Source organism: Nematolebias whitei, chromosome 17 (genome assembly GCF_014905685.2).
Source record: "Nematolebias whitei isolate Nwh7 chromosome 17, NemWhi1, whole genome shotgun sequence".
Classification (NCBI taxonomy): Eukaryota; Metazoa; Chordata; class Actinopteri; order Cyprinodontiformes; family Rivulidae; genus Nematolebias; species Nematolebias whitei.
Window position 1 is genome coordinate 9,134,388 of NC_056514.1, and position 14,107 is coordinate 9,148,494.

The following is a 14,107-nucleotide window of genomic DNA, read 5'->3' on the forward strand; positions in this document are numbered from 1 at the left end:
TTTCCTGCCCACAGCCATCAGCATCTATGACAACTCTTTAATGAAACCAGGATGATGAGTTACCACAACATATAATTTCCCTCTGTGATTAATAAAGTATTTTTGAATTGAATTGAATTATTGTGTAACACATTTTAGATGAACAAACCTGATAAATACTGCATTGACTTTTCTTTTCTGAGAGTTTAGAGACAACTTATTATTTGACACAACTTTTTTCGGTGTTTAGTGAGTACATTTATTTATTTAACCTTTATTTATACAGTCTCATAGAGACAGCAGGGACTACCTGTATAAATAATTAATAAATTAATTCAATACCCTCCTCAAATCATGTTGATGTTGTTTTTCAGTAATCATGGACGTTTTTTTAATTTGCTAACCAACATACACTAAAATATTTAATAATGTTTCTTCGATGGTCTAATAATTAATAAAGATGTCTCGGTGACTATGACTTTTTTGCTTTGGCCGCAAACTTGCCGCGCATGCGCAGTCTTTACCGAGCAGTGACAAGCACGATGGCTGCGGACAGTGTTGTGCTACAGTCTCTGGTGGAGGATTTTGTCTCTGGACTTCAGGACAGCAAGGCTAAGGAGGCCTCTAAAGGTATAGGAAGTCTTTATCACGTTTTCCTTCTCACATTAGTGAAAGGTTTGTGTACAATAATCCCCGCTGAGGCTGATAAAAGGCGCTGTAAGGATGCGCAGCACAACGTGAGTGTTAACCAAGCTAACTTTAGCACCACAACATCCTGTTGGTGATCCGAGCTCACCAAACCAGCTCGTTTTGACTCCTCTTTATGTCAGCCTGACAGGATGGTTTTAAATGGTATGCTGGTTTGTATCTGCTGCTGTTTGCATGGAAATTGTCAATGAAATTCTGTTTGAACCTGCCTCGCTCTGCTTAGTGATCAGTTTCATTAGATTCTCGTGCTTCAGCCAACTAAACAAATCTAAACTAAACTGCCTTTTTTTGTTTTAAGGTGTTAAAGATGGACAGTTCACAATGCTGCAGCTGGTGGAAGCACTCGGGTAAGTTGGCAACGTCACAAACGACAGTGAACATTTCTGCTGAAGGCTGTTGATACAGCTGCAGCTTGAAATCCAACCATGGATTATTATTTGATATATTTTTATTTAAACCATTACACAGCGCAGAAACAGCCTTGATAAGGGTCTGTAATAACGTTCTTGTAGCGAATGACTCTGGTCAGTCGGTGATCCTGGTCCTCCTTTACCTTACTACTGCATTTGACACTGTTGACCACAGTATCCTTTTATCATGTTTAGAACACAGGGGTTGGGATCATGGTGAATGTTAGAATGGTTCTGCTCATATCTGAGTGACAGGAGTTTTGTGTCAATTTTGGTAATCTGCTTCTGTCCCTCTTTTCCTGTGGGGTCCCACAAGGCTCCATTCTTGGAACCCTTCTGTTTTCATTGTATCTGCTGCCCTTGGGGTCTATCCTGAGGAAACATGGTCTTTCATTTCATTGCTATGCTGGTGATTCTCAGATTTATCTGCCCTTAAAACCAAAGAGTTCATGCACAATTCACCCTCTGTTAAAATGTCTTGATGACAGGGGCGGCTGTGGCTGAGTGGTTAGAGCATTCGTCCTCCAATGCGAGAGTTGGGGGTTCGAATCCACCAGCAGTCACATGCCGAAGTGTCCCTGGGCAAAACATTGAACCCCTCGTTGCCTCTGATGTGTGTCCCATCGGTGTATGAATCTGATCTAAAGCACCGATTAGTCTCATTAGAATGATTTATTCAATTAGCTTTGTAGAGATCTAGTAGAGTGCTGTATGAATGGGTAAATGAGGACACAGGTTGTAGTGTAAAGCACTTTGCGTCTCTTGAAATAAGATAGAAATGCGCTATATAAGTACAGTCCATTTACATTAAGGCACGAATGGCTTCAAACATTTTAAGTTTCAACGATCAGAAAACTGAGGTAATTGTGCTGAACCCTAACTCTGCTGTTGTCACTGATCCTGTAAACCTGGACTCCCTTCAGCCACATCTAATGCCCCTTTTCCACTGTCACAGTGCGGATCAGATCAGTTCGGGTCGGTTCAGATCGGCTCGGATCTGTTGCGTTTCCATGTACATTTCTGGACCAGCTCTGTAGGCGGGGACTAGAATCCAACTCGTCTTACCACCTGGTGGCGGTGGTGCTCCCTTAAGCTACTTACTAGCCACCACTAAACGTATTAGAAGAAGAACACCCTGAAGGTTTTGTCTCAAGGTGTTGTCGAAGAGATCCATCCATCCATCCATTTTCTTTACCCGCTTATTCCATTTTGGGTCACGGGGGTCGCTGGTGCCCATGTCCAGCAATCACTGTGCGAGGGGCGGGGTACACCCTGGACAGGTCGCAAGTCCATCACAGGGCCACATAAAGACAAACGAGACAAACAACCATTCACTCTCCCACTCACACCTAGGGACAATTTAGAGTTACCAATTAGCCTAACATGCATGTTTTTGGTCTGTGGGAGGAAACCGTAGTACCCGGAGAAAACCCACGCATGCACGGAGAGAACATGCAAACTCCACCCAGAAGGCCCCTGGACTGGGGTTTGAACCAAGGACCTGCTCGCTGAGAGGCAGCAGCTCTACCACTTGCACCACCGTGCTGCCCTTGTCAAAGAGATGTCATGCTCTAATGGAGTACCTCATGAGCTGTAACTTTTAAACCTGATTCATAATCCTACCTTACTGCCTTCCCTGCTGCTTTAAACCCATGTGTTTTTCATTTTAGTATAGATTTTTACAATAAAGATGTATTAAAAATATCTTCACTTATTATTTGCAGATATGCACAAGGTTCATGTTAAAATTGCAAAACATCCCACTGTGCTGTAATCTTTGAAACTGCTTTTACAATAAGATACAGACTTGAAAACAGTTAGATTAAATTTTGTCTTTGAATTTTAAAGATTTGTCTTTCATTGAATTTAAAAACATAAATGTATTACTTTAGTCTGGTCCTCTGGACATTCAAAAAACAAAACAAACAAAAAACATTTATTGTTTATTTATTATAAACTGTATTGTTTGTTTTGTGAATGTCCAGAGGACCAGACTTAACTTTTTAGATTTTTCTACCTGAATTATTGAGCAGCATCAGGATATTAATTAATAAATAGTCAGTTGGTCTGAAAACACCATGGGGTCCTAGAAGAGTTGAAGAGGTGGCTGTTCATGTCTGTGCCTCCCTGGTGAAGATGCTGCTCCCACAACCCTGAAGCAGAAGATGATGGATGGATGGATGGTGAAGGAGGAGACCATCAAACACAGCAGGAGTGGTCAGTTCAGGTGAACTCCTGCCTGTTTGCTTCAGATCAGCTGTTCAAATCTCTGCAGGTTCAAATAAAAGGTGCACCAGGACTTTCAGCTGAATCTCTCGGGCCACAGTTGTACGGACGATAAACGATAACTGATAATTGATAACTGATAACTGTACTTTCTGAATTTTTTACTGTTTTTGTCTCACTTCATCCTAGAACCAAAAAATGTATAACATAATAACAGTTAAGCAGATTCTGGTAATCTTTTCTTAGGATTCATTAAAGATCAAATGCATTTGGAAATTTTTCCCAACTTCCAGTATGAATTTAAACAAACACTATATGCACTTAACATTGTAAAATATGTTTAGGAAATTTAATGTTCAAGGACACCACTTAAGAAAAAAATTGTTTAATAGTAAAAGTAAGAAGTGAAAAATGTACAAAAATAAAAATCACTGCCTCCAACTAATGATTGTGTATCTGTCTGTCCCTTGTCTCACGGGCTTCATCCAGAAGAAGACACAAGTGTTGTTCCTGCTGTGTCCGCTTCAGTTCTTCATGTTCATTCAGTGATGAAATAAGACTTTTCTTTACTGGACTCTTTTCTCTTTCTCTTCACTAGAAATAAGAAAAAGGTGGTTAATTCAAGCTACATACTGTTTTTGAATAAATGCATAAAACAAAGAAAGGTGCAGCTAACAGCTATAATAGATATATTAATAATAAGAAACTGATAAAATAAGAAAATGAAAAATGAATTGATTTAAACATAATGAAAATAATATAATAATAACAATGGATATATGAATCAGAAAGTATTATACAGATGCAGATATTCTTTATTGTCATTCGCACCACATGTTGAACATGTGGTGGAACAAAATTATGTTCACAGGGTCCCAGTTACATCCAACAATAAAATGTAAAAGAAAAACAGTAATAAGATCTAAGATATGAACTAAGAAAAACATCAACTAAAAATATGATAAGCTCTAATAGCATAAAAACATTAAACACAATACGTGAACAGCAGCACGGACATGAGTCTGTGTGAACAGACGAGCATGCATGAACACAGCAACATGAAACAGATCAGCAGCAACATGAAATAGATCAGCAGCAACATGAAACAGATCAGCAGCAACTTGATTATCCTGGTTAGATATTCATAAGGCTGCACAAACTCAAGTTCATGTTGCTGTTTGACGTATTGTTTTGATTGTTTACTGCTATTAGTGCTTAGTGTTTTATTAGTAGATGTTTTTTAGTTGATATTTTTCTTAATTCATATCTTAGATCTTATTACTGTTTTTATTTTACATTTTGTTGTCTGTAACTGGGACCCTGTGTACAAAGTACATAATTTCATCCCAATTCAGTATTTATTCAACATTTTTTTATTTTTTTTTACTTTAAAAATAAAATATTTGTGCCGATAAGGACTTGATTTAAAGTGATGTGGAACATGTTGCATCTGTTCTTACCGAGCACAGAAGCTGCAGCGTTGTGCTGCTCTGTGCGGTGCAGCTGGGCTGTGATGGAGCTCTGTCAGGTGTAGACTCCACTGATGGAGCAGGAGCAGCAGCCGGGAGGCTTGGAGGGTTTAATGTGGAGTTAAGAGACGAACCGTCATGCGCTGAAATACGTTCTGGATAAAATACAGTGAGAAACGGGACCGGAGGACAGTTAGTGTTTATGCAAATTAGCTTAGCATCGTAGCACCGACATTGTCCTATTATGGCGTCAGCCTCTTTTGTTAGTTAAAAATATGTTCAGAACCGATGGGATGAGTAACTTAAACCAACTAATTCATGGCTGAACAGTATAAACAGATTAACAACAACAAATGAACTGATTATTAATCAAATGAACTGATTGGTAACAATAGTCATGAACTGATTAGTGACAATAGAACCAAAATAACAGACACAACTTGTGACTGATAACAACATCTCACACTGTGAAGCATGCAGACAGATGTGAGCTTAAACAGAGTTCCATGAAAACAACAATATTCATTCTGTTAGAACACTAAGGACAGAATGTGTCATGGAACGAGCCGTCACATCACGTAGATAAAAGCGAATGAATGAGCAGGGTGTTGACCACGCGGCCGCAGTGCAAATGTCCTGCATTGTCATACCATTATGCAAGGCAGTCGAAGATGCGATACCCCTGGTCGAGTGTGCTTTGAGGTTGATAGGAGGCTCTAAATCTGATGCTCTGTAGGCTTCAGAAATGGCCTCACACGGCCAGTGTGACAAACGCTGGGTGGATAACGGGCGACCTGCAGATGCATCTCTATAATGCACAAACAGATGTTGAGTTTGACTCATTACAGCTGTGCGCGCTATGTAACACATCAACGCCCGCACCGGACAGAGAAGATGGAAAGATGCTTCTTCTTCTGATCTGTAGGGGGGAGGGAAAAACCCCTCCAACGATATCACTCTTGATTTAAAAGAGCTCGTGATGTTTTTAGGCATAAAAGCTGGGTTTGGTCTTAAATCAGCTGAACTACCGTCAGCCTGAATTCTGAGACATGACGGAGCGACAGAGAGGGCAGATAAATCACTCACCCTCTTAGCGGATGTTAAAGCCAGCAGCAGGGCTGTTTTAAGAGACAAGAATTTAAGTAGAACCTGATCCATAGGCTCAAATGGAGCTTTGATCAGGGCTCGCAGGACCAGCGTTAAATCCCACTGTGGCACAAGTGGGCGTGAAACAGGCCTGTGTCTCTGTACGCCTTTTAGAAACCGCTTCATCAGCGGGTGATTAAAAGCTGTTCTGTCTCCGAACCCTTCGTGGCAGGAAGAAATGGCTGCAGCGTACGTTTTAATCGTGCTGAATGCCAACTTCCTATCCATCAGCTGTTGTAGAAAGGACAGCATGTCGCCTAATGGGCACGAGGTGGCCTCTACACCTTTCTCTGTACACCAGCGCTGAAAAGCTGCCCGCTTTGATGTGTACAGAGTTGTGGTAGATGCAGCACGTGAATCCTGGATTGTGCGCACTACCTCCTGTGGGAGACCCATCCTCTCTAAGCGGGACCGCTCCGCGGCCAGACCCACAGGTGCTGGCCTATTTCTGGGTAACTCCTGATCGCTCCTCCTGCTTAAAGGAGAGCGTCCTCCCTCCACGGCAGTTTCCACGGGAGCCCCGACAACAGACGTTGCAGGACTGGAAACCATGGTGCGTTCACGCGCTCGGGGGCCACCAGGAGAGCTGTCAATCCCTCCTCCTGAACTCGGTTCAGGAACCGTAAAATCAGAGGAGGTGGAGGAAATGCGTACAGAAGCGTTTTGGGCCATGGGCTGTGGGCAAACGCATCCAACCCCAGCGGTGGTTCATCTTGCGGGCTCAGGGAAAACCATAGTTGACACTGAGCGTTCTCTCGTGTCGCAAACAGATCCACAGCTGCTTTGCCAAACTTCTGCCACATCTGAGCCATCAGGTCTAGATGGAGATTCCAGTCCGTGTGATGTGGGCCGCCCCTGGACATCACATCCACCCCTCTGTTCAGAACACCGGGTATCTAAACTGCTCTGATGGAGAGCAGATTTTGGTGAGCCCAACACAGAAGCTTTTGCCCAATGTGTAACATCTGGGCTGAGCGCACACCCCCCTGTCGGTTTATGTACGCAGCAGTCACCTTGTTGTATGTGTGAATCAACACATGTTGATTCTGTAGCACAGGAGCAAAGTGTTGAATCACATTCAGCACCGTGCGACACTCCAAAACATTTATGTGGGCTGATGTGTGATGGGGCCACAGCGCCCCTACTGCTTGAGATAGGCATGTCCCCCCCCCCAGCCTGACAGCGACGCGTCCGTGAAGACTGACACGTGTGACGTGGGACTGCTAACGGGAACTCCCTCCGACAGAACCAGGGTGTTTCCCCAGTGTCAGAGGTCGGCTCTCACGAAGGGGGGAACGGTGATCATCCGTCTCTTTTGTTTTACTGGATCCACGCGCAGACGCACAAACCATCTCTGGAGGCGTCTCATGTGTAACAAACCCAGCGGAACCACTGTGTGAGCTGATGACATCATTCCTAACAGCTTCATGACAGAGACAGCTGTTACCACTCTGCCAGGTCTTACATGGCGGAGTTGACTTTTTAAAGTGTCGATTCTCGTTTGTGATAAACGAGCCTTCATGGTGGTTGAGTTTAATTCCACACCCAGATAAACAATTGTCTGGGCCAGAAAAATCGAGCTTTTCTTCCAATTTATGGCGAAGCCCAGATTCAACAGGTGTGATGTCAACACCTGAGCCTGTATCATCGCTTCCTGTCTGGAGCGTGACAGCAACAGCAGGTCGTCCAGGTAAAACAAAACTCTCATCCCTGCTCTGTGTAATGGGTGCAGGGCTGTCTCCACACACTTTGAGAACGTATGAGGCGCGAGGGAATACCCGAACGGCAGCCTGTTGTACTGATACTTCATCCCCTGGAAGGAGAAATGCAGACATTTTCTGTGTTTTGGGATGATCGGTATGTGAAAATAAGCATCTTTTAGGTTGATGGAAACAAACCAGTCGTTTCTCTGGATGTTGTCCAGCAGCTGTCTGGTTGTCAACATGTGAAACGGTCTGTCCATGATCGCCTTGTTGAAAGCTGACAGGTCCAGAATCGGTCTCATCCCTCCGGTCCGTTTTGGAACCAGGAAGTAACGTGAGTAAAACCCTGTGTTTTCCTCTCCGTAGGGAACTCTGGAGATTACGTCTTTTATCAGAAGCTCTTGGACTTCTGCATTTAAGGATGAGATTTGGTCTGGTGATGACAGGACCGTCTCTAAAACTCCTCCGAACGGAGGGGGTCGGGTTGCAAATTGCAGCGTGTAGCCTTTGCATAACACCCTGTCCATCCATTTGTCCGGCGAGCATGTTTTTAGCCACTCTGCGTAACGTTCGTGGAGTGGACGTGCGTTTAAGTGATGCGTCATGTTTTGAACGGATGTCATCCAATCCGCCGCCTCGACCGCCGTCATGTGCCGCGGGACTGTTTTCCGCGTGACCCAAGGCGAGGCTTCCTCGAAAGGGCTCTGAACGCGCCCGTGCGCTGCGTTCCGACCGCGGACCAACCCTCATGTCTGGGTGGACCGGTGTGTGCTGAGGCGAAGCGTGTGACAGCTGATGACACCGTGGGGCTGCACGTTTGACGTCGCTGTGCGAACGTTGAGAAGCGGAGGGCGTGACTTCATCAACACCGTGCTGTTGGAGTGAAGGCTGCGAGCCCCGCGGGAGCACACGTTTCTTCTGGAGGGACGCGCGCCGCTCGCGCTGGAGGGACGCGCGCCGCTCTCGCTGGAGGCGAGACTCTTTACCGGGTTCGTTCAGCTGTCTCACGCTTATGCTGCCGTGAGCTGCCGAGCGCTGAGACGCGGTGTGTGACGGCCGCCCGCGTTTGCTCCGGTGAGGTTTCGTGTGTTGTTATTGCTGGGAGCAAGAGCTTCCACCGGACTGGTCTGCGGTCCCACATTTATACCGATGTGAGCCGGTGAGCGCCGGGCAGCTGTGTGTGTATCGTCATCAACGTAGCGCCGTTTGGATGGAAGCTGTTTATATCGCCCGAATGCGCGTTTGACACCGCTTGGGTGAGGATCGTGCAGCTCTGATTGATAACGAGTTATTTCGCTTACCATTGTGTCGTGTGGGCGACTCGTCGTGTCTTGGAGCGACGGTGTGTTTAAAAAACCTTTATTTAAGGACACCGGCTCGTTATGTGTGGAGGGTGTGTGCGCAGCCGCTGTGAGTTCATCCGAGCTTACGGCCTGGCTAGAAACAGACACTTTGACCATCGAAAAATTATTTATTTCAACTTCCGTGTCATTATTACACACACCCTCGGCAGACCGTCATTTTTTAAATCGTCTCCCCCGTGAGCTCTGTGATTTGTTTGCCCCGAGCACCGTCTGTAGGCGATCTCTGGGGAAACGCTGAACTGCAGGCTGCCGGGATGAAGAGGGGTGGTCTCTGACGGGCGGGGCTGGTGGTGGAGCTGAGCGAGACGATGCCGCCGCGGCCGTGGAACGCTGTTGTTTCTGCCTCTGCTCACGACGGTCTCTCCAGCGTGCCGGGGGGCGGGATGAGCCGCGCGGCTTGATGAGATGGCGCACCGCCTCTGACACCTCCTCCGACTGCTTCGAATTCGCCAGCATGGTTTTGAAGCTGCTCCCGAACAGCGCGTCCGACGTGATGGGGCCCTCCATCAGGTCCTTGTGCAGTTTCTCCGGCAGCGAGGGGGAGGGACGAAGCCAGGTGCATTGTTGGATCATCGTCATCCACGCTGCAATCCTCGACAGGCAAACCGTAGAGGAGGCGCACATGTTGAGGATGGCGTCTGCTGTCTTACAGAGGGAGCTCTTTGTCTCCTCGGACAGGTCTGCGGCCTCCAACCTCTTGGACATGCTATATGCTAGCAACGCCACGTTGTTGCTAGCTGCGGCTGCCTGAAAAGCACACTGATGGGCTCGATTGGAGAGCGTGGTCACCGTCTGGTCGTGTTTCCCAGGAGGGACGGGACGCTGCTCAAACCTGGACAGCTTCGCTCCGAAAGCGTCCGCGAGGCTTGGCTCAATGGGGGGTACCGAGGGATAGCCTCGCTCGGTGAACCCCTCCACTCCTGTGATGGGAGCGTAAGTGGAGACGGGCGCTCTCAACTTACCAGGACCGGCTGCGGCCTCGTTCCAGTAGGCCGTTACCGCTGGAAAACGAGGCCAGATGGGATCAGGACGGCAAGCCGTCGTGGAGCCAAACCTTCCCGCAAGATCATACGATCTGAGCGGGGGAGGTAAGGGAACGGAAAGTCCCTTTTACGTTAGCAGCTTCCCGGATAATGGCGGGCAGCTCCGAGAGGAGTGCGCCGACGGCAGGGAGCGGTGTGGCCGTTGAGGCGGGAAACCCCGGAGGGGTCGAGCATCCGCTCGGCCTCCCTCGTTCCAACACTGCGCTCCCTGGGAGGGAACGAGCGTCGGGGCTGCTGCTAACGTCACCGGTCCTAGAGGAATCATCCGATTCGCTCCGAGAGCCGGCGTCGAAGAAATCCATGGCGTCGTCCAGCGAACAGTCTCCCGCCACGGACAGGCAGTCCTCGATGGTAGCTTTTAACAAGGCTGCTCTCCTCTGCCTTTCCTCCGGTGGAAGGTCGTCACAGAGGCGGCAGGAGGAAGCGCGGGCGACGTGGCGGGGACCCAGGCATCCCTCGCAGGTGTCGTGCCGGTCAAAGCTGAGCAAGTAACCGGTCTTGCAAGAAGGACACAAGCGGATGGTGGTGTAGCTGGACATCTTGCTGAAGGTCAAGGTCAGTGTTATTAGCTTGCTGAAGAAAAATGGGAGCCGATTACCCGCTCTTAATGTAACTTATACGGATCGGGTGGGGCCCACACAGCAGCTGGGCATGGACTAATTTTTTCAGTGTGATGCTTACGCATAATGGGATAAACCCACTAAGCGAAGGCCTTAAAGGGCGAAGCCTATACGACATAGAACACTCACCATCTTCTATAAATGATTCAAGTAGAGCAGTGGCCATGTCCAAACCACCCTCCAATCCTCCATCTAGCTCGCTTTGACTTTTTTCGTCGGCCACCAAGCACAACAACACCTGCACTTCTGCATTTGACCACGGCTTTGATATTATTGTTTTTTTATAGCTTCAAAATACTAAAAGATACGCTCCTCGTGTTATTGCTAATGGCAGGCGGTATAGAAAAAATGGTGGATCGGGTTGTTTGGAAAGACTCCACAGACTCCTCCCCCCGACCAATCAGTGACCGACAGTGTTTCTGATGTCACGGCTTGGCTCGCTTGGACCCTTGAGAAGCCGGGCCAGAATTTAGGGAGGCGAGCCGGTTACAGGAACAGTGGAAAGACCTCAAACGCGCGTGAAGCCGGAAATATCCGACCCGCGCCGTGATAGTGGAAAAGGGGCATATAGCAGTCTGTTACCAGTCTTAGGATAGTTTTAGACTTTTAAGTTTAATAAACCATTTAACTCTGTTCTTCAAAAAAGCTGCTTCCAGCTAAGGCAGATAGCTAAGCTTAAGTCCATGCTGTCTAGATCCAACCTTGAAAAATGAGTCCATGCATTCATTACAACCCAGCTGGACTACTGTAACTCAAGTTATGCTGGAGTTGGTCTGGTCTCCCATTCACGTCTCCAGCTCGTCCAAAATGCTGCAGCTCGACTATTAATAGGAACTTGCAGGTTTGAGCACATTTCATCGGTTCTGTCCTCCCTTCACTGGCTTCCTGTGTGTCAGAATCGATATTAAAATTCTACTGCTGACATTCAAGTGCATCAGTGGCCTCACACACTCATACCTCTCCGACCTTCTTCAGCCTTATGCTCCTTCTTGGGCTATGAGATCATCAGACCAGCTGCTTTTGGTTGTACCAAAAACCAGGCTGAAACTCAGAGGAGATCGGGCGTTTTCAGTCATGGGCCCTAAACTCTGGAACAATCTGCCCATCAACATTTGACAGGCCACCTCAGTCTCTGCTTTTAAGGGTGTATTCACACCAGCCCTGTTTAGTCCGCTTTAATCGAACTCTAGTTCGTTTTCCTTGAAAGTCCGGTTCGTTTAGGGAGGTGTGAACACGCCATCGAACTCTGTCACGGAACAAAAAGGCGAACTCTGGCCCGGGCTAAAACCTAGGTCTCAGCCCGGTAGAAGAGAACTCCAGTGCGGTTTGAGTACAGTGTGAATGTAAACAGACCGGCCCCCGCTCCACAGGACAAACGAACACGCATTTCTCTGACCTTATTTGGAGCCGTCAGCTGCCTTGTGTGAAAAACAATATTCTCCATGGTCTTCTGTCTCATCTTCTGCTTATGCTAAGTCCATTTTTGAAAAATGACAAAATATAACTCCTAAAACTGCTAAAACTTGATGCCATTTCATTTTTATTTTTATTTACAGAAGAAGAAGACGTGTCTTCAGAGGTTTTTGTGACGTTTCTTTTAGTAGTTCTTGGTGCAGCGCCCCCCACAGGCGAGTGGGGGAATAGGTTGGTTCAACAGGTTGACTCGACTGCACAGTGCAGTGTGAATGCAAACGCACCAGCTCAAATGTAAACAAAAGGTCATGAATATTGGTCCCGAACCGAGTCTACCGGACTATCTGGTGTGAAAACAACCTAAATTTCTCTTGAAAACTCACCTGTACTCACTGACATTTAACACAATGTGATCTGATTTAGATTTAGTTTTTCATTGATTCTGATTGTTGTAGTATGAACAGGTGCTGAGATATATTCATACATTTCACGGGTTCTTCATTTTTCTGACTGTGTAAATGTCGTGCATTGAATTTAACAGAAATGTAACGAGAGACGTTATTTATCTTTGACCCATCAAAATGAATGCGGTCATTTATTTACAGAATCAAAGTTTAACATCAAACATTTACATTAATTTGGCAAAATATGAAAATAACAACAGCATAGTTTTACAGGAAGTGAGAACAATACGGCGATTGTTTTCACTTTTCAGCTAAAACGGCAGACATCACTTAATCAGTTTTACAATCAGGAAAATCATACGGCCATGATTTTCCGTTGCATCACCACAGACATTAATGAAAACATCTGGATTAATTTTTAGGAGAAAGGAGAGTTTAAGATGGAAAATGGAGATTTATCTTACAGAGAGATGTGTGAGGGAATTTATCTGTGGTACCAGAACAACACGCTCTTTGGAGAATCAGCTTGGCCACGGTACGCTTGGTCGAAATAGAACTTTTACCTTGCAGATGATAATCAGCGTCGGTGTAGAGTTCTCCTTTTGACTCTTTCAGCGTCTCCGGGAGGACAGCTAAGAACCCTTTGGAGTCGTGCGAGGTTATCCAAACAGAAGTTATAATTCCCAAAATCGTCTCTGCATTCTGGATTCAAGAACTCTGAACTCCTTCAGAGCTCTACTCTTTTAAGCCCTTCTCATCTCGTCTCGTCTCTCTTCGACACAGACAACGGAACTTTTAGACGACACTTCTCATAGAGAACTGGGAAGTTGCCACATTTAAATGGGTTCGACTTCCGGTTCATTTGAGAGCTTTCTGATTCGTGGATGGACCAGAACAGAGGTGTGGTTTGTGATGTAAGGTGTTATGGAAAGTCAAGGACAGAGATTAAGTTTGTTTAAAACAGACAGAAAGATTGTTGGAGAACTTCAGACTTCGTGGAGTCTCTCCTCCTAGTATCTGCTGTGAAAGTTAAACATGACATTTCTTTTCAGTAAACTTTTTAGTTGACCGAAGCCTGAACTTTAACACACTTACAAACTTGCTCATTGAAGACGTGGTAGCCGGAGACTTTTTTTTATTTTTATTTTTTTTATTGATGGCCTCCCTTCTCGCCTTACAGCCATCCTCTCCACACCATTATTATGAAATATTTATTATAGTGACATTCTAGTGTAGGTTTTTTTTTTTTTTTTTTTTTAATAGGATAGAAAGAAAGAAAAGACAAAGTAAGACTCCAAAATATAAGAAATATATACAAATAGAGCACACGTCAAAACACCCGGCCACTGTCTGTTCACCTGCAAAGAACATGACTAAACACCGCAACAAAATACATATGTATAAAGAACTTAAAATATTCATGGCTTTGCAGTAAGTTTCCATAAATATATATACCCATACCTACGCCTATATACATACATACATACATACATACACATGAATATACACTCACATACATATCTATATATCTACATATAAAGCCTTCATAAGCATCCCTGCTTCTATTTGTGTGTGGTTGTGAGCATGCATAAGTGTATAAGGCTTCTCTAATAGAACATTTA

General features: G+C 45.7%; 1 protein-coding gene across 1 annotated transcript in view; it reads left to right on the top strand.

Moving 5' to 3' along the window:
* Positions 1–514: 514 nt before the first annotated feature.
* Positions 515–14,107, top strand: part of mms19 (MMS19 homolog, cytosolic iron-sulfur assembly component) — a 113,290-nt gene continuing 99,697 nt past the window's right edge. Inside the window, exons 1-2 of the mRNA XM_037691582.1 lie at positions 515–609; positions 986–1,034. Coding sequence (XP_037547510.1) covers positions 522–609; positions 986–1,034 — 137 coding nt within the window. The 5' untranslated portion in view covers positions 515–521. The remainder of the gene's footprint in view (positions 610–985; positions 1,035–14,107) is intronic.